The sequence below is a fragment of the Planococcus citri genome, chromosome 3 (assembly GCF_950023065.1).
Source record: "Planococcus citri chromosome 3, ihPlaCitr1.1, whole genome shotgun sequence".
Lineage (NCBI taxonomy): Eukaryota > Metazoa > Arthropoda > Insecta > Hemiptera > Pseudococcidae > Planococcus > Planococcus citri.
This window is the reverse complement of record NC_088679.1, coordinates 50,193,013-50,218,694: the sequence shown is the minus strand read 5'-3', so window position 1 is coordinate 50,218,694 and position 25,682 is coordinate 50,193,013. Positions and strand designations below refer to the sequence as shown.

General features: G+C 32.5%; 1 protein-coding gene across 1 annotated transcript; it reads right to left on the bottom strand.

Annotated features, from left to right (window-relative positions):
* Positions 1-36: 36 nt before the first annotated feature.
* LOC135839283 (nose resistant to fluoxetine protein 6-like) lies at positions 37-22,674 on the bottom strand. Its single transcript, XM_065355251.1, has 14 exons — positions 22,048-22,674; positions 19,184-19,417; positions 5,738-5,973; positions 4,330-4,538; positions 3,675-3,769; positions 2,666-2,874; positions 2,425-2,582; positions 2,065-2,233; positions 1,778-1,971; positions 1,265-1,397; positions 996-1,185; positions 740-882; positions 521-665; positions 37-440 (listed from the first exon to the last, which is right to left on the bottom strand). Exons 1-14 carry the CDS (start codon positions 22,175-22,177, stop codon positions 427-429), a joined length of 2,259 nt encoding a protein of 752 aa, XP_065211323.1. The 5' UTR covers positions 22,178-22,674; the 3' UTR covers positions 37-426.
* Positions 22,675-25,682: the final 3,008 nt, after the last annotated feature.

The window sequence follows — 25,682 nt, the reverse complement described above, 5'->3', positions numbered from 1 at the left end:
GTACATGTACGCAACGATGAAGTGTAAATTGAACGATAACAAACAAACAAATTTAATTGCAAAAATAATTCATTTTTAATTCACTCAACCAAGATGAGATCTCGCGACCTGAAAACAATTTCAGGCCCATTTTCAATTGTACATCGAACTAGTTTAATCATAACCGCTTTAAAATAATTTCCCGTCCCTTAAAAAACTCTGATTTTTCATATAAAAAAATTGTATTTTTCTCATCTTTTGAACTAAGCGAGATCTCACCTATAACTTTAAAATACAAAACATGTTGGAATAAAAAAAATAAAAAACTGATACCAATTCTTGAAAACTCTTCGTAAATATAACTGGAAAATTAGTTGATGTGTCTCTTCATTTGTTTCGGTGGTTTCTCAGTTTCAGGGTATAATCCTATTCCCTATTCGGAGTTGTTTATTCGATTTTTCCTGAAGTCATAAATTAATGGAATTAGTGAACAATGCGTTATGAATCGTCAACATAGAGGAAAAAAGAATTTATTTTATACCTAGTAATTTTGTTTTCTTCTGTTCTACCGAATGTTTATTAGTATCACGTTTTAATACTTGACTTATGTTTTGAAATGGTAGATCGAATAACAATGTTAAAATGATGGATAGTAGAAATATGATGGTATATTCTTCAATGTTGAACTGAATTCAAAATAATATGAAGTTATTTTCTGACACAATTGTGAAAAAATTGAATCCCATAAAAATTCTTTTACCAATATTTGAGTAGTGAAATACGTTGCTGATTTTGTAGTTCCAACGTTGTAAAAGTATACGGGGAATTGAATAAGATATATGGCATATGCTATTCTTGTGAATATTCTAAAACCGGACCAATTGAAAAATTCTCCAATGAAACCTATGTGAAGAACCACATAAGAAAAATAAACAAGTAGTAAATTCTTACAATAGTATCTGCTTTATACTGAAGGACAGATTCATGATCATGTGTATTAAAAATGAACTACTCACTTGTGTATCCGTGTACATTGATGATGATTCCCCATATAAGCGCCGAACACCAAACAATAGGAGAAAATGCCATGTACATAGCAGCTTCTGTAGCACTATATTTGTAATTTCTATTGGACATCCAATATGTTCCAAACATAGCTAAAAAGCCGCATGTTGAAAAAAAGAAATTTCCTATTCGAATTTGAGCCTAAACGAACATTTAAACATTGCAAGTAATCGCCATTATTGTGAATTTGTACCTAGGTACTTTGTAAAAATATTCTTACTTTACTGAACTTCACAGGAATTGATGAACGATAATGAAGGTAGTAACCGAGGAATATCCCCATAATGTAAGAAGTTGCTCTGTGAGTTGGTAATATATAAGATAAACTCGCAGTGCTGAATAATTGTGACACTCTGAAAATTGTCCCATATTTAAAAGATGAAAATAAATTAAGAAACAATTAACATAAGAACACTTGGTTATAGTTAATTGTCTAGATCACTACTCGAAGTTTACATCTACAACTTGCTCAATCAGTAATTACTCTGTTTGAGATGATTACTCGGTACATGCCTCATTCATTAAATCATTTCACGCTATACAATGTAAATTAAGGTGATTAGGTACCTGCATATGTATTTACACAGTACGAGCAACCTACCGTTATGTTTAGAAAAAAAATGTGTCTTTAAGATAGGTGCATGGCATAAGTACGTTTACGTATACCTACACATGCTTTCAATTATGAAAATGTAAACTAGCAAACAAGGTGTAGATAAAACAATGCACTTACGAAACTCCGTAATAAATAATTGGACTTAGATTGTTTTGAAATGTGACGTAATAACGTAAGTAAGTTGAAACAATTGCCAGAATTGTGGAAACAATCATTCCTATCATTGGCAAACGCCATAATAAATATATAAGAACTGGAGAGAATAAATACAGTTGCATATCAATTCCGAGCTGATGTGTATGCGTGAGACACTGTTTAACAAAATTACGAATACCACAGTCATTAGCGACATTAGATTAATTATTTTGATAAAATCAACGTTGGTAATTAATATAGTGTCAAACCATTTCTTCGAATCCGTAATAATTATGAACGTAGAGGAAATTTCGCCACCAATATTTTTTGCAAAGGTCAGCGTGTCGTGATATAACTACGTTCCAAAAAGGACCGGAATTTGTGATTGGTAATATAAAAGTACAAAATAAAATTATAGCCATCAGATTGGGCGTCAACCTGGATAAAAAAAAAACGCAGGTATAAATTTGTATTCGATAATTAGATTAAATAGGTAGCTAGGTACCTAAGTACCTATATTCGTGATTTCTTGACCACGATGCTTATTTTTAACTAAGTAGGTAGGCTTATTTTTATCACACATTTGCGATAAAAATTATTTAAAATGTTATAAATGAATTGATAGGTACCTTAAAAAACGATTAAAATAGTGACGAAGTATGCGTCCATCCTTCCGGTCAAAATTTTTTAGGAAACATTGAGCAGCCAAGCAGCCACTTATCAGTATAAATGAATCTGTATAAACGATAGCTGATCGAGCCAACATTGAATACGGATAACTAATTACCTGGGTGTACAGAATTAAAATGTTTTTATTACAAGAATTGTGATAAAATCAATTTTAAAATAAAGTTTCAGAATTAAACTTACTTCTGTCATTTGCGTTCTATTAACATAAGGGTAGAATAAAAGTTGCATACATTTATGAGAAAGAAGTAATGCTAATGCATTCAAGGTTCTTATTCCATGAAGACAAGTAACTTCATCAGCAGAAGCATTCAAATTAAATAATGACTTGACATTTTTTTTCAATGAAAATGACTCTAAAATTATGGTCCACCAATTATTTTTATTGGAACCTAAACACACAAAGTAAAATAAGTTATTAGAAGTAAGAAGGCACAGAAAAACAAAAGTTGCCTATAGTCTAAGCATTTATGCTAATTTCGTTAAAAGGAATTCAATTATGCATTTTTTTAAAACTCTGATATGCTACAATCAGTGAAACAATAGCTGAAATTTCATCCCAATTTTATCGAACTGAGCCGAAAAGCTGAAATTAAACCCGAACGGTACTTGATACCCCTTAAAATTTTAAGTATGCAACTATATTCACTTTTAATCATTTTCGGTCAAAGCTAAGGATTTCCGCTACCTACGCAGCAAGTTGATTTTACGTACCTATCTCTCATAGCTAGGGATTCCGATGACAGTACCAAAAAATTTGGAATTGCATACAGGGTGTCCCAAAAATCATACAACATTATATTTCCCCGAGAAGTTATAATGGATATAGGTTTGAGGTACTTGGTGCATTTTATTTCATGAATTAATGTTAAGGACTTTTCAAATTGGTTCTGACGATTAATTTATTTTTGAACCAGTTGTCAAAAAAAAGAGGTGTCAAGAATTCTCAAATTTTTGTGATAAATTCAAAACTAAGCATATTTTCATGGTTCAAAAAGTTTTACAGGTACTGTTTGCGATTTTTTTTAAAAATCATTCTTTTAAAAATTTTTTTAAAAATGAGCATTTTCTATGGTTGAAAAGTGAATTTGTTGCTTCTCCAATTTTTTTAATCAGCTGAGATAGTAAATTTTCCCGTTTCTAACCTTGAATTAAAGTAAGAGATTATTTATTGAAATGTACCATTACTAACCTGTAGTTTGATCACATTGGGCAACTTTTGCACATTGATTAAATTCTTGAAAAGTAGAAAAAATAACTACACCGATGATTGCTCCAAATGCTAAACTGAAATTTTAAAAAACAACACTTCAATTTTTTCTAAGTAAAAGTAGATTAATTTATTCATAACATATATAGGCGTGTAAATATCCTAAAAAAATTCAAAACCCTGTTCAATAAACTTGAATTTCTTTTTTGCTCAAAATATTTTGAAAACGAACCCTCCGAGAAAATACGAGCACATGATTATTAATCACATTTCCAGTTGAAAAATTATGTTTTGAAATTTTGTTTCTCTTCATTTTTTTCATACGTCTCTTGGTTTTCTTTTTAAATTGATTTCTTATATAAGAAATTGAAAATTATGGTTATACACCTATATTTTAATCATTATGATCAAATTTTTTAGGAAAAGAAAATTCCTACGAAAAAATATCAAGGAAGGTAAAATTATGCGGCATAAAATTTTCCATAGGTATGAAAAAATTAGGGAAAGGATTCATCCGTGACAACAGTTTAAAAAATAAACATTAAAATCATCCCTAAAATTCAAATATGTAATTAAATTATTACGTAAAATTGAAATAATTCTTGATAGGTAGGTAGTTCACATTCACATAACTCACCCACTAATCACAGTTCCAAAAGTGAATATTTTCTTTTCATTTTTGGTTTGACACATGAAATCTTCCAAAGATACGTCTTTCTTCAATCCGGATATTTGTAACTTTTTAAGTTGAGAAATGACTGCTTCTTTGACATCTTGGTGGGAACACGTGTGAGGCACACATAAGGCCCAATACATGCTGGCAAATTTCGGAATCCTATGACCTGGCTGTAAAAAAATTTTAGAAATTGAAAAAATTCTGTATGATGAAGACATCACTCTCCCACCTATAGGTACATAAAAAATTTTACGTTTTCCTTATAGCTAGCTAGCTATACTCATCTCTCAACATCAGCTCATTTTTGTATGCAAAAAGCAAATGGCAAATACAATATTAACGGACGAAAACATCATTTATATGTTCATATGGATATCAGGCGACAAAAATCAATTTTTTAGCTTGGTTATTGAAAAATATTTTCATGATAAAATTTTTAACGCTCAGGATAGGTAAACGTGAATAGGTACATATAAGGGTAAGGGTGCTATATATGGACTGGTGCCTAATATGGACTGATGCCCAATCTCAGTGGTTATCAGCACTACCTGGCAGGTACAAGCTTAATCTGATGTATTTTTCACAGAAAAACACAATGAGACCAAAATCAACTCCCTAAAGTCAAAACTCGCGATTCTAGAGGGAAAAAACAAAATTGAGAACCTCAAATTTTTTTTTATGTGTTTAGAAAATCCGGCTTCTCAAAAAATTTCCCGGGGACACCCTATAATGTTTTTTATTATTATTATTAAGAAGTGGTGAAGTTTTCCGAATCAATTGAGACAATTTAGAAATTTTTCAAGGTACACATACTTATGATTTTTCAAAGTTCAAAGTTATAGGGTAGCCTAATATGGACTGGTATACATTTGTTATGGGTTTAGTTAATTTCACGATGAATTAGTCCATATTAGGAACCCAAAATTGACTTTTCAAATTTTGACTACTTTCAGGAAAAAAATCATTTGGCCCACTTAGAATTTACTCATATTGTCTTAATTAAACATATTTTAACGGTGTTCCAGCTATTGAACGTATTTCTAGGAGATTTCAGCGCTTTTTTTTTGATTTTTCAAAACAGTCCATATTAGGAACCCAAAATTCAATTTTTGATTTTTGACACTTTTTAGAAACTGATATTTTTGACACACTTGAAATTTCTCAAAAATGTTGAGGCTTTGGAATACGAAACTAGATAGATGTAGGTACATTTTGAGCTATCAACCAAGTTTTTAACTCAATTACAGCGGCCACAGCAATCAAAAACAAAAAACCAGTCCATATTAGGCGCCCTTACCCTTAGGTAGGTTTTTGTAAGCAATGGTAATGTGAGTAAATATTCGGAAGATATGCTAAAAATGATACATACGTCGCTGAGTTTGCTTTTGATGACGTAATGAGAATGTATTAGCCTATCGATACTTTGCATTGAGTGTGGTAACTGGAGATCGATGGAAACTAGGCAATATTTTCCATTTATTTCTTCGGCAACGTTTCTCTCATTTTCAAAATATTCTTGCACACTTAGGCACTGATCGAAATCACCTAGCTGGTTTACATTTCCTTGTAATAAACTCGGTGATAGTTTTCCACTGGAGTCCAGCACTGCAATCATATAGTAAACAATGAAGAGAAATATAAATAGGTGCGTCGTTTGTTACAAAATTATTTGCAATGTACCTACATAAGTAGGTTTATGTATAAGTAAGTAAATCAAAAATGTGTAATATTGTACAAAGTAGGTACTACACACATCTACACTTTTCATAAGTGACAACGAAAATCGAAAATTTCTACAACTAGGTAGCATAAAACACGATGTTCAGGTGTCATTGATAACAACGCCCATTTTCCTGACCAACTCAGGCGTGTAGCGTGTAGATTTGATAGTTTAGTAAAAGGCTAACAAAAGAAACTAAAATAGGTATGAAATGCTCGTATTCAAGGTAATGAATACCTACATCATACGTATGATGTAATGATGTTAATATTTGTGGTAACTTCACTATTATCGTAAATACGATAATTAAAATATTATGTAGTCGTTAGGTTTTATTTAATGTGTTTGCTTATTAGGTACGCTGCGTTGGTAATCGGTATAGGTAGGTAGGTATATGGATAGTGGCAATTGGGTGGGTGTTTCAGTACAAGTTATAGTTGACATTTGTTTGAATTTGCTAAAATAATTATGATTTTTGAGTAAAGTAATTATTCGCGATCAGAATTTGCAGAAACTTCGACGAAAATTTGTGTACACGCCATCTCATTATTATTTACATTCTATATTCAAAACCCATTAGATCTAAACGTCGAAATTTTAGATGATTTTTTGAAAAAATTCGACCCGAAAATACGCTTTTCCTCACTCATAACAAAAGTAGCTTGGTATTAAAATTCTGATTTTTAAAAAAATTAAATCGAAATTTTGAGGCATTCTTTGAAAAAAATTTAGGCTTTTAAGAGGTAAAGGATGAACCAAAACTAAGGAGTCCAATAATTGGAAAAGAAAAAACTCTCTCCTTATTTTTAATGCTTTTTATTGCAAAGATCTTTTCAAAAAGTACAACTTTTCATAGTAGGTATTCTCCCTTGTAAAAATTGGGCCTTTGAATACTTACATTGCCATTCAAATTTGACTCAAAAGTTTATTTTTCCGGATTAATAACTGATCATTTAATGCTGAAACCTCGAGTAAAATAAGTGCTTGCTAGACCAACCTAAATAACCAAAAATGTTTTTCTTGCTTACAATATTCTTCTTCCTTACCGTGTAAGTAAGGTAGGTACCTATTTGACAGAAGAAAGAAACGTCAAATTTATTTATATTATTAATGTGGATTCTACGTAGAATTTTGTTTGACACTACACGAAGTACCCGCTAAATTTGTTCCTTTTTCCTTTTATTAAAAACTTCAAACCGATATCTAGGATGACAATTATTTAGTGTTCAACTGTTCACTTATCATTACATGCTATTTCCTTTTCAGCATTGAACAGGAAAATATGTATTTACAATTTTCAAGGTGCATGTTTAAAAAAACATTGCGTATTTCCGCAGTTTCCGTCAACTTTAGACCCGCAAAGTTGATTTAACAACAGAGAAAACCTTCTTCATCGTTGTTGTTGGATGTGGACATTATAGTTTACATATGTACGATATATCTTCAGCTTGTTCACGAGTTGAAAATATTCGTCTACTTAGATTTAGCATTTTTTTTTTTTCTATCTTCCATTACTATCCTATACTTAATATGAATGGACATGTTTTGTGTGTTTTCATCAGAAAATAAATGGAAAACACCAATAATATAAATAATCACATTGGTGTCTATCAAATATAATTTGTTGGTACATATTTCATGGCAATGATAATTGCATGGGTATACCTAGTATGTAATGTACCTACTCGTATAAAGAGTTGCTCATAAAATTTAGCAGAATTCTTTTACCCTTCGTTGAAGTTTCAACAAATTGAGTCAGTAATTACATAATTTTTTCGAGAGTGAAAATCTCAACAGGAGAATTATTTTGACGGTTACTGAAAATTTAAATTCAAAATTTCAAAGGAAAACAATTCCAGGGGCTTGAATAAAAGTTAGCAAGGGTATAGGTATCCATCTAAAACAAAGATTTGTTTTCGCAGGTAACAAATGAAAAATAAGGTATTACGAGTATCATTCTCGTCTCAATTTCCAAATTTTTTGACGCAGGAGTCGACGATCAATTAATTAATTTTTCTTACATAATATAAATTAGGCATTTGGAATTTTTCAATACATTTTTTGAATTTTTTTCCACTCTTAACAAAATAATTTCCCAATATCTATGCTAGACAAGGTGAATGACCGGATGTACCTACTTGAAACACTGCTGCGATCACACCTATCGATAAATCATTTACCTATTTTATAAAAGTCATATGCAATTTGCAAATAGATACGTAATACGAAATTTTCGTTTTAGAAATTTACTATCAGATCTTTACAATAGAATCTTACTACACCCGTTGTGTTGTCTTAATAAAATAGGTAGATGATTGACAAATAGGCACTACCTATTTTACAAGTCGCAGTGTATCGATTTGTAATACGTAGGTATTAATTATTGTGCAAATTTTTCATTGCCAAGGAACATAAACCTTTAACTTCTTATCATCACAAATTCTATTTACCAACAAAAAATTTAGAACCCGATGAAATTCTTTATTATTATTATTATTATTTTTTTGCTTATGTGCTGCACGCACTTGTCTATTCGAGTCGTTATTATCTTCGCATTTAATCGGGAAGATACGACAAAACAACTCGCCTAAATGCACTTGACATTTAAATTCCTACGAAACATTTCCGGAAACCCTAGATATAAGTATTCTTCGTGAGAAGTCACGTAAGCACATATGTCACATTTTTTAAATTTCATTTAAATTATTTATTTTTAATGTTTTACACGAGTGCTTAAACATCATCATTATTTTAAAATCCTTGAAAATACTCGGCATAAGCGAGCAGCTATAGGAGAATTATGGAAAAGCATCTCCTTAATTTAGGAAATCAGTATGGTACATCAAGGAAAAGTAGAGAATCAGGTAGATTATAGGATGTGTAACACACTTCCGCAATGACTTACAAAAATTACAGCGGAAAATTCGCGAATGTAAGAAATTACACGATATAATGACATACCTACTTAGGAGCCTTATCAAATAATATCATAAATTCTAAACATAATAGAGAAATAAGTAAGTGGTAATTTTTCGAATGATGTGGCTTTATACAAGACATCCTGATTTAATTTACGTTTATTCTCAATAAGAAATCAGGACCTGTGACTGACTCTGCCTACTCAACTTTTTATAAACATTGGAGAACGTATTTTACTACTTACCTCTTCGATAGAATAGATAGGCTTTTTTCAATTTTTCAAACGAATTTTTACAAAAAATTGAAAACTATATATTTTTTTTTTCTAATTATAGATAGGTACCTATTACCGATACCTGCCTACTTATTCCAGTTCTTCGTAGATTATTGTTTGTTTACAGAGGAACCTTTCAAACTGACACTTTCCGATTTGAATGAAATCGAGATGGATCGAATAATGAGCATGTTCCAAAACTTTCGCAAGCAAAATTTCAGACGCTAAAGTTCACTTTTAAATTTTTAGCAAATTTTCGAAAATTTGAAAATCACTATTGAAACATCAAAAATGAACTTTAGCAGTTATAAGTTTGGTCAGGGACTCTCTGAACCATTTAAGCTGGTTACCAAGACCCAAGAGGGCCAGTTCAAAGCAATGATCATCCGACATAAAAACAATCGCTATATTTGGTGCGTTTTTGCCCCTTCAAAGTGATTTGAAATTTCTGGGGAAATTTTAAAACTCACTGGAGGCTTCAGAATGGCCCAATACTAGATCGAAAGTCAGACTAAGAAACTTGGAAAAATTTTCAAAACTCCATTGTATCTAGCAAGGAAACCTCTCGGTTATTCTATTTTAGTCATCAATTTTGCTCATTTTTTTCTCAACAAGACAATTGTAAACTAACAAGGGAGGTTCCCCAGGTGACATGCACCGATTTCAATGATTCTTGCACCATTAGATAGAGGACATCGAACATGGCCTACCACGAAATTTTCAGCTGCAGAGTTGATATTTCAGGCTTCCAGGGTAATTTTTTGATTTTCACAAGGCAAATTTTGAAAAATTGGCCAAAAATAGTCGGCGCAGGTCGCATACCGAAACCTTCCATATTATTTGGGCATTTCAATACATATGATGAGACTAGCCCATGGTGAAATTTTCAGCTGCTGAAGTTGATATTTCAGCCTTCCAGGGCAATTTTTTGATTTTCTTATAGAAATTTTGAAAAATTGGACAAAAATACTCGGCGGAGGTCGCATACCGAAACCTCTCATATTATTTTGGCATTTCAGTACATATGATGAGACCAGCCTATGGTGAAATTTTCAGCTGCTGAAGTTGAGCAATTTTTCGATTTTTTCAAAATTGCAATGTGAAAATTGAAAAATTGCCCTAGAAGGCTGAAATATCAACTTCAGCAGCTGAAAATTTGGGGTTAGGCTATGTTTGATGTCCTCTATTCAATGATGCAAGAATCGTTGAAATCGGTGAATGTCACCTGGGGCACCTCCCTTGTAAGTAGACAGCTTTCCTCATCTCAAATGCAGCTACGAAACGGAAAATCGAGGACCTGACAAAGTTTTGAATTTTATACAAAACCGTCCAAAATTTGCATAAATTGATCAAACAATTTTGAACGGTCATGTTACAAAGGGTAACAATTTTGAACGGTCATGTTACAAAGGGTGTCCCAAAAGTAGAGTGACCTTGGCTCCTATTTCGTAACGGGGAAACATATTTACATAATAGGTACCGCGTCACCTACTAATCGTTCCTGGGCTCAATAATCCAACAGATGCCCTCCTTCATTAGGGGGAAGACATCAAGTAGCTAAATTAATACTAGTAAATCTTGATCCCTCAAAATATGGTTCGAGTCAAGAACTTAAATATTGCGTTCGGATAACATTTTATCAACTGCATCTTTTTTAAGGATAAGTATTTTAACAAACACGTGGAAAAAATCACGCAAGTTGGTGTGAATAAAAGTCATAAAATAAATTATTTAATCAAGGCCAACGTTCAATTATAAAATATAAAACAAAATTCCACTCAAAAAATTTATTGAAAATTTGGCATAACTGGTCGCGTGGTCATTGAGAATGAGAATTGAGAACCAAGCCAATATGGTATTATTGCACGTAAATATACCTATAGGTATAGGTACTTTCTCTGTGAACCATTACCATCACAATAGTGATGCTTCGGCGTCATAAGTTACATACAAGAAGGCGGATGATAGTACGAGTACCTACTTACGTACGGTGATAACATTGAAGGTCATTCGTCAGTTTTAATGTCGCTGACTTACTTTCTCTATTTTAGCAAAGTTAAAAGTAAAATAAATCTACCTGAGCAAACAGATGATATGTTTCAAGGACGTTCGCATATGTATGTATCTCATAGTCATAGGAAATGGGAATTTTATTCGTTGAATTCAAAACGAGCGCGTGAGTAGGTACATATAAAGGTTTCTTATGGTTACTGCAGTCCTAGTAAAATAGTGTTGCATTGTAATAGAGAGGGAAAAAACCTCTTTTATTGTACTGTAACTTGTTTTTATTCAAACGCACTGCATAATTAACATCTTCATCCAGTGACGTCGCGTAGCAGATCTCTAAGGAAGGTGAGGAGATGAATTGGATGACTGAAATCTCAGATTTTGTCGACTGGGAACCCATGAAAAATAATGAAGTAATTTTCATCTTTGAGACGATTCGGTCTCAATTTTTTTTTTTTTTTTTTTTTTTTTTTTGAAGAATGTTGATGATTACTACAGAAAATTCCTTTTCCTTAAAGATATGAAAAATTTCGAGTTTCACAAAAACACTCAATTTTACTGTATTTTTAAAAGGTTTTTTAAAACCTACCATCTTGAGAAATTCTTCCAAAAAGCTTTGAAAACGCAATTTCTGCAGTCGACTGAGACGACTCGAGTTGACTTGGACGACTGATTTTTCGACTGGGTGATTGTCTCACCCCCTCATCCCTCCCCCGTTACGAACATCACTGTCTTCATCTTCATCGCGTGTTATATAGGAATTCGAAAGGAATGTTTAAATGCCTTATTAGTGAATTGTTATTATTATAAAGTAAACAAGCAGACGTGTCTAGCTACCTACTACATACGAGTAGCTTGTATACCCATTGTCATTTATATAAACCAATCACGTACACAGCTGAGGTGCTAATATCATTGTCGTAAATGCTTCTTTTAGAGATCTACGAACGATCCGTAGCCAAGTCTAAAACATTTCACCACTTTTTGGAACCAAAGATCAGCTCTCTACTGATCTCATCTGATCAGAAATACCTAATTGAGCTTTTGCTACATCTCAGAATAGGTATAGCCTACAGCAATCCTACCCAGCATTTGGATCACGCAGTACTACGATGTTTTTCCAGGTCACCCTCGTAGCTGTTGCCTATAGATCGATTTCTGTATCAGTGTAAAAAATCTAGATACAGATATCGATGCAAAATCTGGGACAAACATGCGTATTTCTGTGACGTATTGTAAAATGAAAAAAAAAAAAAAAGCGCAACGAATAATAAATATTTCTCCAGTCAACTACCCATCTACTTTTTTCGTACGAATGAACAGACATGCTTCTTGACCTTGGTACGTATTTATGATTTAGGTACGAGATTGAGTAACCGACGATACGATTCATTAAGCTGTTAAGCAGGTTTATATGCCGATGCCATTACTGCGTGTAAACTGGCCAGCTAATTAAAAAAAGTCAAATGAATAAACGTTACTTTTCAACGAATCGCACTTTTATTTATAACTCGTTATTTATGAGATACATTTTTCGGTATCGATGTATCTCTTTACCTTGAAAATCACGCAGAAAGATGTAAAAAAGGAATTCCATTTCCAAACATTTCTCGTGTAAGTACTACATACAAGTGAACCATATTATGCAGTTTGATCGAATCCCAGTCCAATAGGTAATCGTTCTTTATCTTTTACAAGAATGCTATCACATACCTACACAGGTATACGTAGCTATATGGACGCACATAGGAGATTGTGAGGTACCTCTACCCTAGACCTACTACCTGTGTCTGAACGTATCCAGAATTGATTGCAACAGATGAACTTGGTCGCCAACACACGTGACAGTAGAATATAGAATAAGTTTAACCGCTCGTACGTACTACGTAGGTATACGAGTACAATTTAATCAAGCTTTGAAATATTTAGGTTAAAGTTGATTTTTTATGCGCATGGTCAAGGTTTTGAGAAAGAAGCTGCATTAATAACAAACCAAACACATTTCTGACTTTGAGTGTTTAAAATGTGTGTAAATCGGGGTATGTATATCAATTTGTAATTTATTCCTGGAGTAAGTATCGAAAAATACGCCGATACAGAGATTAATTGGAAGCAAGCTTAGATAAACCAACATTCCATTCTTTTGAGTGCACATTCGTTAATAATTTTCTTGAGGGATGGATGTAAATGAAATGATGTAATGAGGGAGAAATTTCTTCAAAAAATCGACATTGAAACGAAACAAAAATTAACCATATTATTCTTTTCGGTGAAATCTAAAAAAAGGTATCTTCCTTCCACTTTCTACCGTCACTGAAAAAATAATCAGGCGTGATGACTTTGTTGCGCGAAAAATGAGTAGGTAGGTAAGTACACATGTACTTCTACCTACCTAAGAGTGAAAGTTTTTAGAAAATCACAACTCTAACTGCAAAAAAAATTAGTGAAGCTTGAAGACGTGTGATTAGCGAACAAGTTTTAATTTTTTCCTCTCCCTCCTTTCCTCTACGTTCAAGAGATTGGCTAGACATCTTTTATAGGTACCTAGTTGAAAGCTTTTGGTTTCTTTTAAGTGACCAATTCGAGTTGGTCGTCATCTAATAGTGAGGTGAAGGGAGAAACTGGAGATTAAGAATCAGAAAAATAATTAAATTGTAAATTGGACTTGGAGCATGATTTTAAATTTGAGGATCTCATGTTTAATTACATAAAATCTCTCATAGCTTCGAATCGTTGGAATTTTCAAAATTTTCAGTACCTAATAGAAGAAATAATGTCTTGAAAAAACTGAATTGAGAAAAGTGAGACTAAAATGAAAATAACCACTGAAAATAGATAACAACAAGTAGAGAGAATTTAAAAAAATAGAAGACCAGCAATTTTTATCGAATAAACTACATAGGTACCTACTTTGTATTTGACTTTAGTTCTCAAGTTTTCTCCGTCTCCAATCTCCATTTATTATTTTCCACTCCAAAAAAGGAAAGACCGTTTTCTTCTCGCACCTAAATAAGGTAAAGTACCTACCAGTTGCGGATCCCGTACGTACCCAGTTATGGATCTTTGTTTTGTGGCATTCCAAATTGTAAAAGGAGAATTTGATAGGCATTTTTTGTTCCAACACGATCAAATTTGTGAATAATTCGCCAAATTTATGTCAATGCATATCAAACCCAGGCTATAACGTATCGTTTGATGATGTGCAATGATAATCATTCGCATTTGATTGTAATTTCGTGAATTTATTTTTGATCCGCAACCGAGCCCGTAAATTTTCGATCTGCAAGTGGTACTCACTTTTTTCATTTCATTTTTAGCTACTCTCTCAAATACCGAATAAAATGCAATAGGTAAGAACACTCGTATAAAGTTTGGATAAATATAACCTTGTGTTGGAAAAATTTCAAAAAAAATTGCCATTAAAATGCATCCTTGATTTATAAGGGTCCGCTTGTGGATCAGAAATTTTTGATCCACAATTGGTACTTTTTGGGTCTTAGATTTTTTCCCTGTAACTTTTTATCCATGAAACATTGAAATTTTTCCCAGTGATAGGTTGTTATGGAAGCTACCTTCTATCGATGTATGAGTATAATTTTACAATTGGGTGAAAAAACCGCAATTGGGCCATGCAAAAACAGTCCCCCAGACTCCAGTTTTGAACGAAAAAAATTTGTTTTCCAATATTTTGTGGAGAAAGGTTCCCTTTACAAGCACAGATGATAAAATTAGAAAAATGTTGAAATTTACGCCCCGTGCCCTACAGAATTTTTTTAAAAAGGTGATTCAAAACTGGTACTTTACCTTAAATCTTTTTCCTTCGAGAATTCGAAATGTTTTACATTTCTGTGTCCTCGTTTCTTCCTTGTGAATTTACTAATTTTGAAAAATGTTTTCAAGTTCATAAGAAAATGTTTGGATTACCTATCATTTAAATCACTTTACCAACTCATTGTACTCGAGTAGACGAACAAAAAATGTTTCATTACCTACGAAAAGCTGTCTGTCTTCAGCATTGAAGGAGCAAACTTGATTCAAAATTTCCAAATTTCAGGTTTCCTAAATTTTAAAAATTCTAAATTTTTTAAACATCTTTGCTGCTTTAATTTTAGAGATGGGCAATTTGTCGATAAAATTTTTTGTTCCTCGATGCGAGTAGGTATAGGTTCTATGAGTTGGCGAAGTGACTTAAATGATGATCCAAGCATTTCCTTACCATCTGTGAACTGATGAAGTTACTACCTACCTACATTTCTGAGACTAAAATTTACCTATTTTGAACTTGAACATTTCGCCAAAAATAAGAAAACGTTTGAATCATTTAAATAACTTTACTAACCCACAGTGCTTGGAGTAGGCGAACAAAAAATGGGTAAATGTATGACAAATTCGCTACCTATTTAAAAAAAGAAAACTTCAAATCTGGTTTACTCCTTCAATTTTTAAGGTGGACAATTTTTCATAATCACATTTTTCGTTCACCCACTCCAACTAGTACTATATATGTACAAGTGAGGCTTCAATTGAACGATTCAAAAAAATGTTGAAATTAGTAAATTTTTAGTTTTGTGAAGCACATAAAGTCACTATTTTATACTTCAATTTGCAATATGAATATGGACGACTAAGTAAGTCATAAGCTCTCTCCCCGTCTCTTCTTTTTCGAGAAATCTCCGCGACTCAAAATCCAAGATTACGGAACTCGTGTGCATGAAAATATCAACTCAGTATCTATCATCTCTTAAAAAAGGGTCACGACTTATTAAATGTGGTCCGGCGATGACTAACGAGGTACTTAATTTATACGAAGACCTAGGTAAATACGCGTACTTATGTAGACATTTACAAACACATATGGGGTATGCATTACTGATCTTGATGATGACGACAAGGAATCATACACTTATCTAGGTACCTTTTACCTAACGCAGCGAGATCGAAGCGAATAAGCTGATTCATGTGGAGTGTCGTCATGCAGACTATGAAGAAATCATTTTTGAGAATATTTTGACATAATATTTTCCCACTGTCGATTAGAATTTTCGCCCTTTCTTTTATTATTATAGGAACTATCCGCTGTAGCTTGAGAACGAGTTAATTAACCGCACATTATAAAATCAAATAAGCTTTATGCTACGTATCAGTACGTATTAAGTCAAGAATGGAGAGTACCTTCTGTATATGGATTACCTACTTCGTCGTAATTAGTCAGCCACCTACGTAAAGCAAACTCGAATAGGTATTCCAAATTCGAATTATGTTCGATTCTTCGTATAAAATTATATTTTTATACGCGAACAAAAAAAGGATTGAAAAGTCTGGCAATTTGTGGTGATAGGTGCAGTGAAGACACGTGATAATTAAAATTGCTAAACTTTCTCATCATTAGTTACTAATTATGAAGCTCAAATGCGCATCTACGTGCACCACCTATACTTATTCATTTTGAACCAAGATTGCATTACACAAGCGGAACGAAAACAATTGATTCGATTACTACCGAAAGTATATATAAAAATTGTTGGCATTACTTATGTACGTATGTTGGAGATTTGCAGCAAATATACCTATTACTTTGCCTGATATCTACGTGTAGTATTTATGCTATGTGAATAATCAAATTAACCTATTAAAAATGCTTCGGTTTTTTTGAAATAAAAAATTTAACCATAACTACCATGAAATAGCAAAAAAAAAAAAATATACTAGGATGGCTGATTGTTACGCACCGTTCCTCTCCCCTCCCCTTGATTTTCATACGAAATGATGCAATGACTAAAAGGACGAAGTTACAAAACATTGATTGCTAACGAACACTCGTTTTTGAAGGCGAAGAGAAATTTGCGCATATCGTATTTATACGATAATCAAACGGATTCCGTCGAAGGTATTTATCGCTTAATCGCTTAATGCGCATTACTCACTTTTTCCTTTCTCTCTCTTTCGTATCTATTGTTTTATGTTTATTTGGTTAGACATTAAAAGATAATCAGCAGTGTCATAACAACTACCTAATTTTTTTCTTACGCTGCGCTTCTACACCGGCGTTATTATTTTCAATAATTTCGAAACCTTTTTCAAGCTTTGCGAGGATGCCTTTTTAGTAGTCATTTTTATTACCTATTTCATTCAGGCGGGTATTATCATTTCGAAAACAAGAAAAAACATCTATGGATGAGAATTCAGGCTTGGCTTTTGCTGCGAAATAGCTGGGTATGGTCTATTATTATGTGAAAAAAAAATGAATTGAATGGATGAAACATTGGGAAAACATTTAAAAACCTATTGCGCATGATTTAAACTGATGCTTATAAATTGTATGTTCATTTAGAAGATTTCGTGTTCGTAGGCACAGTACTCGTAGATATGAGTTGGAAGATAGGTACCTACCTAGGTAGATGAATGAGAAAAATTAACATTGGTTAGTGATTGGGTAAGATCATAGTCAAAATCAATCTGGATCTAAGATTCGAGATTATTTTTCTCTTCTATGTGAATGACCTATTCCGGATGAATTTGAGAATATCTACACACATACCTATGTTCAATTGGAAATTGCTTTTAAAATTAACCTCGACTACAATAATGTATCATCGGTTCACTCTGGTAGACATTGAATCATCGGAGATTACAATCTTACGAATTTTTGGATGAAGCTCTTGTCTAGGTAACTTTGAATGAATTTCCAACTGATTTTTCTCAAAATAAAATCAACTCAAGTAGGTACCTACCTATACATATTTCTTTCTGCTTTAATTTTTGATGAAAAAATGTGGAAAAGGTGCTCAAAATTCATATGTATTCTAAGAGAACTTTTCTTACAAAATGTGTCTCACTAGATTGGCGTTTGTAGTTAGGGCTGAAGGGTTCTTCAACACAAGAATTTTTTTGCAGACGAAAAACCAAATAAAATTTTGTTAAAATTGAGGAGACGAAGGTAGGTAAGGTACTTCAATTAAAAATTCACGAGCCTTAGTCTAAGCTGAAGATGCGGTGTGGGATATCTGAAGGAGGCATCTCTATGAGTCCCCTCCTCAATCTTAATGAGAGTACAACTTTCATTTTAGATGTGATCAGCAGGAATAGTCGAATTAAGCATTACACAAGTCTGTACCAAGTCGTTAAAATTATTTTTGTGGCCCCTTCTTCTCACCCCTTGAAAAAGAAGTACCTACATGAGTTCGACTTCGGTTTGATTTGATGGAATTTTAAGATATGTCTACTGATAGATTGATAAGTGGTGTTTCACTTTTAGGTTCTAAATAGGTAATAAACCCGTACGTGAACTCCAGAAGGCCCTAGAAGCCTTTGAAATGGCCACCTGAAGGTTTTCGAGAAAAGCAGCCTGGATGCAAAAAAGAAAGGCACCTTTTCAGTGGCGTAGCCAGGATTTTCTCAAGGAGGGGGCAAAACCAGATTTTTAGGCATGAAAAATCGAAATCAGGAGTAATTTTCTGGAAATCTATTGTGATGTGTGGTGATTTCATGGAAATGAAGGCAAAATTACTGCTCGAGCGAAGCGAGAGCGAAAATTTTTAGAAAAAATGGGTCCAAACAACGAAAAAACGTCCATTTTTGCATGTTTTCTTTTAAATTTTCGCTCGCAAGGGGGGGCCATGGCCCCCTTCGCCCCCCTTGGCTACGCCACTGCGCCTTTTCACGCTTTTTCGTAGCCAAGGACCGAGAAGAAGACAATTTGCCAAGATTAAAGGGTTAAAGTCAGGGGAACTTAACTTCCTCCCTCCAGATTTCTGAATTGACGCGCATCTACTCCTCTCACCTTCTTCATTCATCTCAAAAGTGAGATTCCTTCTTTCGTTTGGAATTTATAGAGCTAAATACATATGTACTAAATACCTAGGTACTCATCGTTTAAAAAAAACATATTTACTCACTTTTCAAAGCCCATATTTCCATATTTTCAGCATTCTTCAAAACAAATCGGCTATGTTTTGCGCATAATTGATTTGAACTGTTCACTGGAAGTGATTCTTCAAAAGATGGAATCGCAGCTAAAAATTGATTTAGGTGCAGCTTCGGAGTAAAGATGTGTTCTCTCCAATACAATTGTTTTCCAGCCTTTGATTCGTTGTATCGTGTGAGATTCGGCCGATCTTCAAAATGTATGTCTGTAAAACACGTGTGAAATTTTGAAATAAATTCGTAATGCAGACCAATTTTTACAAAAGTTTTGAAATTAAATCTGCAGTATTTCTTAAAGTTTTTGAAGTGTTTTTAGTTAAAATCAAAACAAAAAATTAAAAATTAAAAACACCCTGCTCACAAAAATGTCTATAAAAAATGTTGTAACATTTACAGAGTAGGAGATGGTGGAGAAGCACTGAACTTTTTTAGGATATTTTCATCATAAGCATAAAAGAAAAGTTGTAGTTGTTTAGTTTTCAACAGTTTTCAGCCGACAAACTTGAAAAAGATTCACGTAGGTTTGGAAGTGACATTTTTCAAAATTATCATTTATCAATATTCGAGATGAGGATTAGAAAAAACTTAAGGTTACATTTTGCTATACTATTACAGTTCATTGCTAAAATCAGTTCATCCACTTTTAAGAAATTCAGCTATCTCAAACCCCGAAATTTGCAAATTCCAAAATCAATTTTTTCAAAATTTGTGAAATTTATCTATCTTTACCTCAATTCCTGAGAGGTTTGTTTGAATTTTTAAATGAGAAATGACTTCCAAAATAGAATCTATAATTATTATTCATTCATAATAAATGATTAGATGAACCAGATTTATTTTTTAAAAAAAGGTATCAGTTTTAAACGCAGAAAATTTCAAGAAATAAAATGCGCTGCAGACCTTAAAACAATAATTCCAGAATAAGATCGAAAAAAGACTGGATAGGTAAGTGGATACATATTCCATTCAGTGATCACCCCCCCCCCCCACTCAAAAAATGTGATACATTTTAACCAAAGTCACCAGAGTTCTTCATTTTGAGTTGTCAGCTACCCACAAAAAATTTCAGTTCTCAAGATGCCCAGGAGGAGAGAAATGAGCTCTTAAAGATGGGGCATTTTCGAAAAAATCATGTTTTTTTAGCTTCCGGAGCTACTCAATCTGTTTTGGGAAAAATGGCACAGCAGTCCTGGATGAAATTATTTTAAATTCTGCGTCCATCAATGCTAATGCCATCAAAATTCAAGACCACTTTTAGGGTTCTACTAAGGGGTTAAAAATTTGCAAATCGCTCATTTTTGGATAAATTCGTAACTTTTTTCGGTTTTTTGAAATTGTCAATAATGCCTAAAAAATTGACGCCACTGATCCAAAATACGTATTTCCTCAGTTTCAGGAATGATATCTTTCAATATTTTGTCATAATTAATATCTACGAAATAATTGACGAAAAAAAAAATTCAAAGTACGAATTTATCCAAAAGCAAGCGATTTGTAAATTTTAAACCGCTCAGTGGAACCTTAAGAGTGGTCTTGGATTTTGATGGCAACAGCACAAAATGCTCCCTCTTTGAGCCTTTTGAGAGCTCATTTCTCCCCTGCAGGGCCACTTTAGGGGCTAAAAATTTTTTTGGATAGTTTTCACTTAAAATGAAGGTTTCTGCTGAATTTGGTCAAAATCTTTTAACATTTTTTTTCGTGATCCACCCTAACACTCCATGGTTTCGTTTCCTCCACTGAATAGTGTTGTTCAATTTGGAAAAAAAGTCAGATTACGAGATAGAAATTTTCAAAAGTGAGATTTCTTTTAAAAAAAAGAATTTGAAAAAAATTTTGAAGATTACCTACATATATTTTTAGCCAAGAAATGAGATTTGTAGCTAGAGATTTTCATTTTATTTGCCATCAACTGCATGTTTTGATTGGTGGGTACTCCATCCTTTACACCATCCCTTCTCCTTCACCACTCGAAATAAACCTTTTTGACACGTTTTGTGATACGTACATTTTTGACGTGGACAAAAAAATATTAGAAGTGATGATTTTGTTTTTCTGTGTTTTTTTTTTTATTTTTTTTTTTAAATCAAGGTAGGTAGCCTTTATTAAGAATATTTTTAAACGTACAAATGCAAAATTTCAGATGAAAGAAAATTTTTTTTAAATGCTCGAATCTGATTTTATATAGGTAAGTAAATCACATTTTGCATCGATATTCAATTTTAAGCAATTTCATCTGTCACCTAGATTCAATCTCCAAGACTTATTTTATTTATATTACAATTTTATTGGATTATTTTTATTTATTATCATAAAACTGTATAAAATGAACAAATCAAAATTAATATCAGAATTGCAAGGAGAATGCTTAAGTTTAATTTAACGACCTTCCCCCTCTTACCGGCAAAAATTGAAAATTAAAAATTTTGGAAAGTACCGGAGGTTGGATTTCTTTTCATTCGCAGGATCACGTAAAGTATTGTATACGTGACTCAGCACATTGATAGAAAATTACGAATTTCAAAAAGAGAGACTATCCGACTAGGTAAAATTAAAAAATTCCAGTGATTGATTGATCACTTCTTTACGAATAATCACATCGATTTATCAAATTCATAGGTAAGTAATATTAAAACGTGATTTAACATTGAGCACATGCTCATGTTTGGATAAACCTCAACCATACACGTATCCTTGGCCTTTTTAATTTTATAAGTTCCAATTCCCAAATCACTTTTAATATTTATCCTACTCGAGAGCTTCCAAAAAATTAGGTAAGTTGATAGGTACATACTTATAATTGTTCGATGTTTGTGTCAAAATTTGTCAAAATTCTTACCTTTGGCTCTGAGAGCTTCATAATATAACGGAGTCGGGATGGTGATGTTGATTCCGGAATTTGCACCGGCCGTTGAATAAAATGCCAACCAGTAGAATACGGTAACGTGGAAAAAATAATGGCAAAACATATTTCCGATTTGATAATTTAATTAACAATTGTATCACTTTATCACTCTTATCACGTTTTCAAAGCACATTTCTGATTAAAATTCACAGGACGCGTTATAATAACATCGATTAAATTAACGCGAGACGGTCGTAATTTTAACATTTCAGATGCCACTAAAAAATAACCCCGCAAGTACGCAAAGAAATAAAGGAAAAAAATTGCATTTGATGCTTTAGCAAAAAAAATGAATTGAAAAGTATTAAAAAATCGCGAAATGATCGCAATGAGAGTATTCGCACGTACGGCGCCCTATGGATTAATTGTTCTTCAACCGGCAACACACTACAAAAAGAAAGGGTTAATGAGTGGTAGGTATTCCAATTGCTGATAACATTGTCGCATTCACCCACGAAATCTGTAATGAATGAATTTACGTCGATATTACATGGTTTGTGGACGGTGCACGTTTCAAACCAGTTTTAGCATAGTGACTAGGCCACGGTCAACGACAGGTTTAAAAAAAAAAAAAAAAGAATAATAATAATACGCTTTCGTAATGATTATGGCACGAGAGTTGTTATAGCGTTGATTCGTAATGTCTAAAATGTTAAGACGGTGTTACGTGACACCACTCCATTTTATGTCCTTTAAATGCATAATTCAATGTCTCGTTAACATGTGATGTACTCAAAGGTATTGTTCATTTCTTCTTCTTTTCTTTTTGTTTTTTTCGAAACGAACAAGTTTATCAATTTACACACCCGCTATAATAATGACACGATCTGTTGCTGCCCATTAGCATATTTTTCACTCTTCTTTCCTCGTTTTTTTTTCGAATATTAATTAATAACGTTTTGTAATTTCACACGCTAAATTGATCAATTTTTTTCGAAAAAATCGTACCAATAGGTATATGTAAATAGGTATTTGTTAAGAAACAATGATCAATTTACTCGCGATCGAAAACTCATCCTACGGCTTTTAATACGAAATACCCGAGTGTATTTTTAGAAACGAGTCATTACCCTGGTACGTGAACCTGTAGCTAAAAATACGTACTTTTAATGAGATGAGATTTATAATTAGTCTTTGATGGCTTTTCGCATTTTCTCATCCCATATGTTCCATATCGCAACTGTTTTCTTGATTTAAAAAAAAAAAAAAAAAATACACAATATATTTTTTGAAGGACATTGGTGCTGGACAGGGTAAACATCACCTTCTTGGATGGGTCCACTTCAGGTTACCCGCCTAAATTAAAGGATGGGAGACAGTCTGGGGGGATTGTTTGTAAAATACCTTCTTTGCCAAAGTTTATTTTATTTACTGAACAAACTCGCCCCACTACATAGAAATACTGCAGGTGCGGATTAGGGAACCACGAAGGAAAGAGGATAAACATAGGTTTGTGTAGTGTGTACCACTTACCTAAGGTGAAATATTGCGTAATGAGACTGTCTTGTCGGATGAATCATCCAATTTCAATACCTCCATTGTCTATCTCCTTGCAATACGATAAATCACTTATTGTAAGGCGAGTAAAAAAATAATCGGACAAAAACAGGCAAGTTTTTGTTTCGTTTGTTATTTTTTAGTTATTTTTTTGTTTTAGGAGAACGTATTCACGAATTAACAAGGAATAAAAATAATGAAATCATACGAATTGATATTTATACAATACTAAATATACGTAAATAAGTCTACATCAACTACGATATGTATTGTGCTTTGGCGATTCTATAGCAACTTACGTATATGTAGTGTTGGATACTTATTCAAATATTTACAGCACGAATTAGCTCGTGATTTGAAAACTTGAAAATGTTCATTCCTCTTTTCATATACTTATACCTATCGCTATTCTTTTATGCTAAAACCTTGATTTTAAATTCAGATGTTATTTGCATGATATCTACGTACATATGTACGTTTGGGCTAATGTGCCATTTGTAAATATGTACATTTTCAAGATTCAAGCTCACTATAAGTACATACATATAAATACATTTATATTAATCTTATTGAGGTGGTAAGTAATTAAATTTCAATACCTACTCGTATATTGGGTACTAATAGGTAGGAACCTATGTGGTACGTATGTAGGTACATATATTGATGTACTTTACTATATAAGTATCGGGGATCAGGGAGTTTCGTTAAACATTGAAAATTATTTTCTGCTTGATTGTACGTATAAATGCTGCACCTACTTTAATTTGAGTGTAGTTGCTATCAAGTTACATCCATTTAAAAATACTTACTTTTCTATGCAAAAAAGGATCTGCTTTGAAAAAATAAAAAATACCAATGAATGCTTCGATAATAAAATTAGAATATTATTTCAACGGTGTTAATAGAATTGCATAAGTATACATTTTCACGGTATAAGGCGTAGCGTACAAAATGAATGAAAGTGAAATTACGGTGAAAAGATGAACAACCACTAACGAAGGAATGAACAGAAGTAAGAATTGCTGATCAGAACGAAACCTTGCCTGTGTGACATGAATTTTATATTCGAGTCTACTGACGAACTCTGTCTTATTGTGAATTAAAGATGAGACTTGAATATATATTTCAAAATACTCAAAAATCAAAAATTTAAGAATGAACCTAAGCACAACTTTTGGAATTTAAACAAAATAAAAAATCCTTCCCCAAAATTATCAGTGTTGGAAAAAAACGTTTTTTTTTTTAAAAAAAAAAAACAAACAAAAAACAGTTTTTTTTGTATGTTTAAAACAAATTTTTTGTTTTAAACCCAAATTCAAGTGTAAGATTTGACCTGTTTTAAACGCGTTTTAAACGTGTTTAAAACAACAAATTTTGTGTTTTCAGTGTGTAAATGTGGTTTTAGATTCAGTTTTCTGTTTTTTTGTTTTTTTTGAGACTTTTTTGGTACTTCGTAACTTTGTTCGATTTTATTGTTCTTGTTCAATCAAAAAATGTAAATAAAATTCAAAAAAAATATTGCCTATAGGTATGTTTTATACTTTTCACGTATCAAATAAGTGATTTAAAGTATGTTATAATCTTGATTATGGATTGTCAAAATCTTTTTTTTTTTTTTTTTTACAAATAATATAAACAGTTTTTGAAAATCCAGCTGTTTTTTACAGGATTGTAAACAGATTAAATCCAGATTATTAAAAATCCATAATCTCCTGGGGTAGTAGATTATAGGAATGGATTTAGATTTTACTTTATTAAAAATGAACTGACAATCCACCCAGAGTCCCAGAATTCATTGTTTTTAAATTTCTGGATAATTCTATGGTCAAAAATCTAGAAATAATTTTTTAAAAAACAAAAAAAAACAAGGTCTGGAAATAAAACAAATTTTAAACAATAAAAACAGTTTTAAATAGCAATTATGTTTTAAACACCAATGTTTTTTTCTCAGCATTTAAAATAGGTAGCTGTTTTAAACAATGTTTTAAACAAACGAGTTTTAAACAACCATAACACTGAAAATTATTGCAGTTCTTCATCTCCCGAATCAAAAAAATTTCACGTAGTTGAAA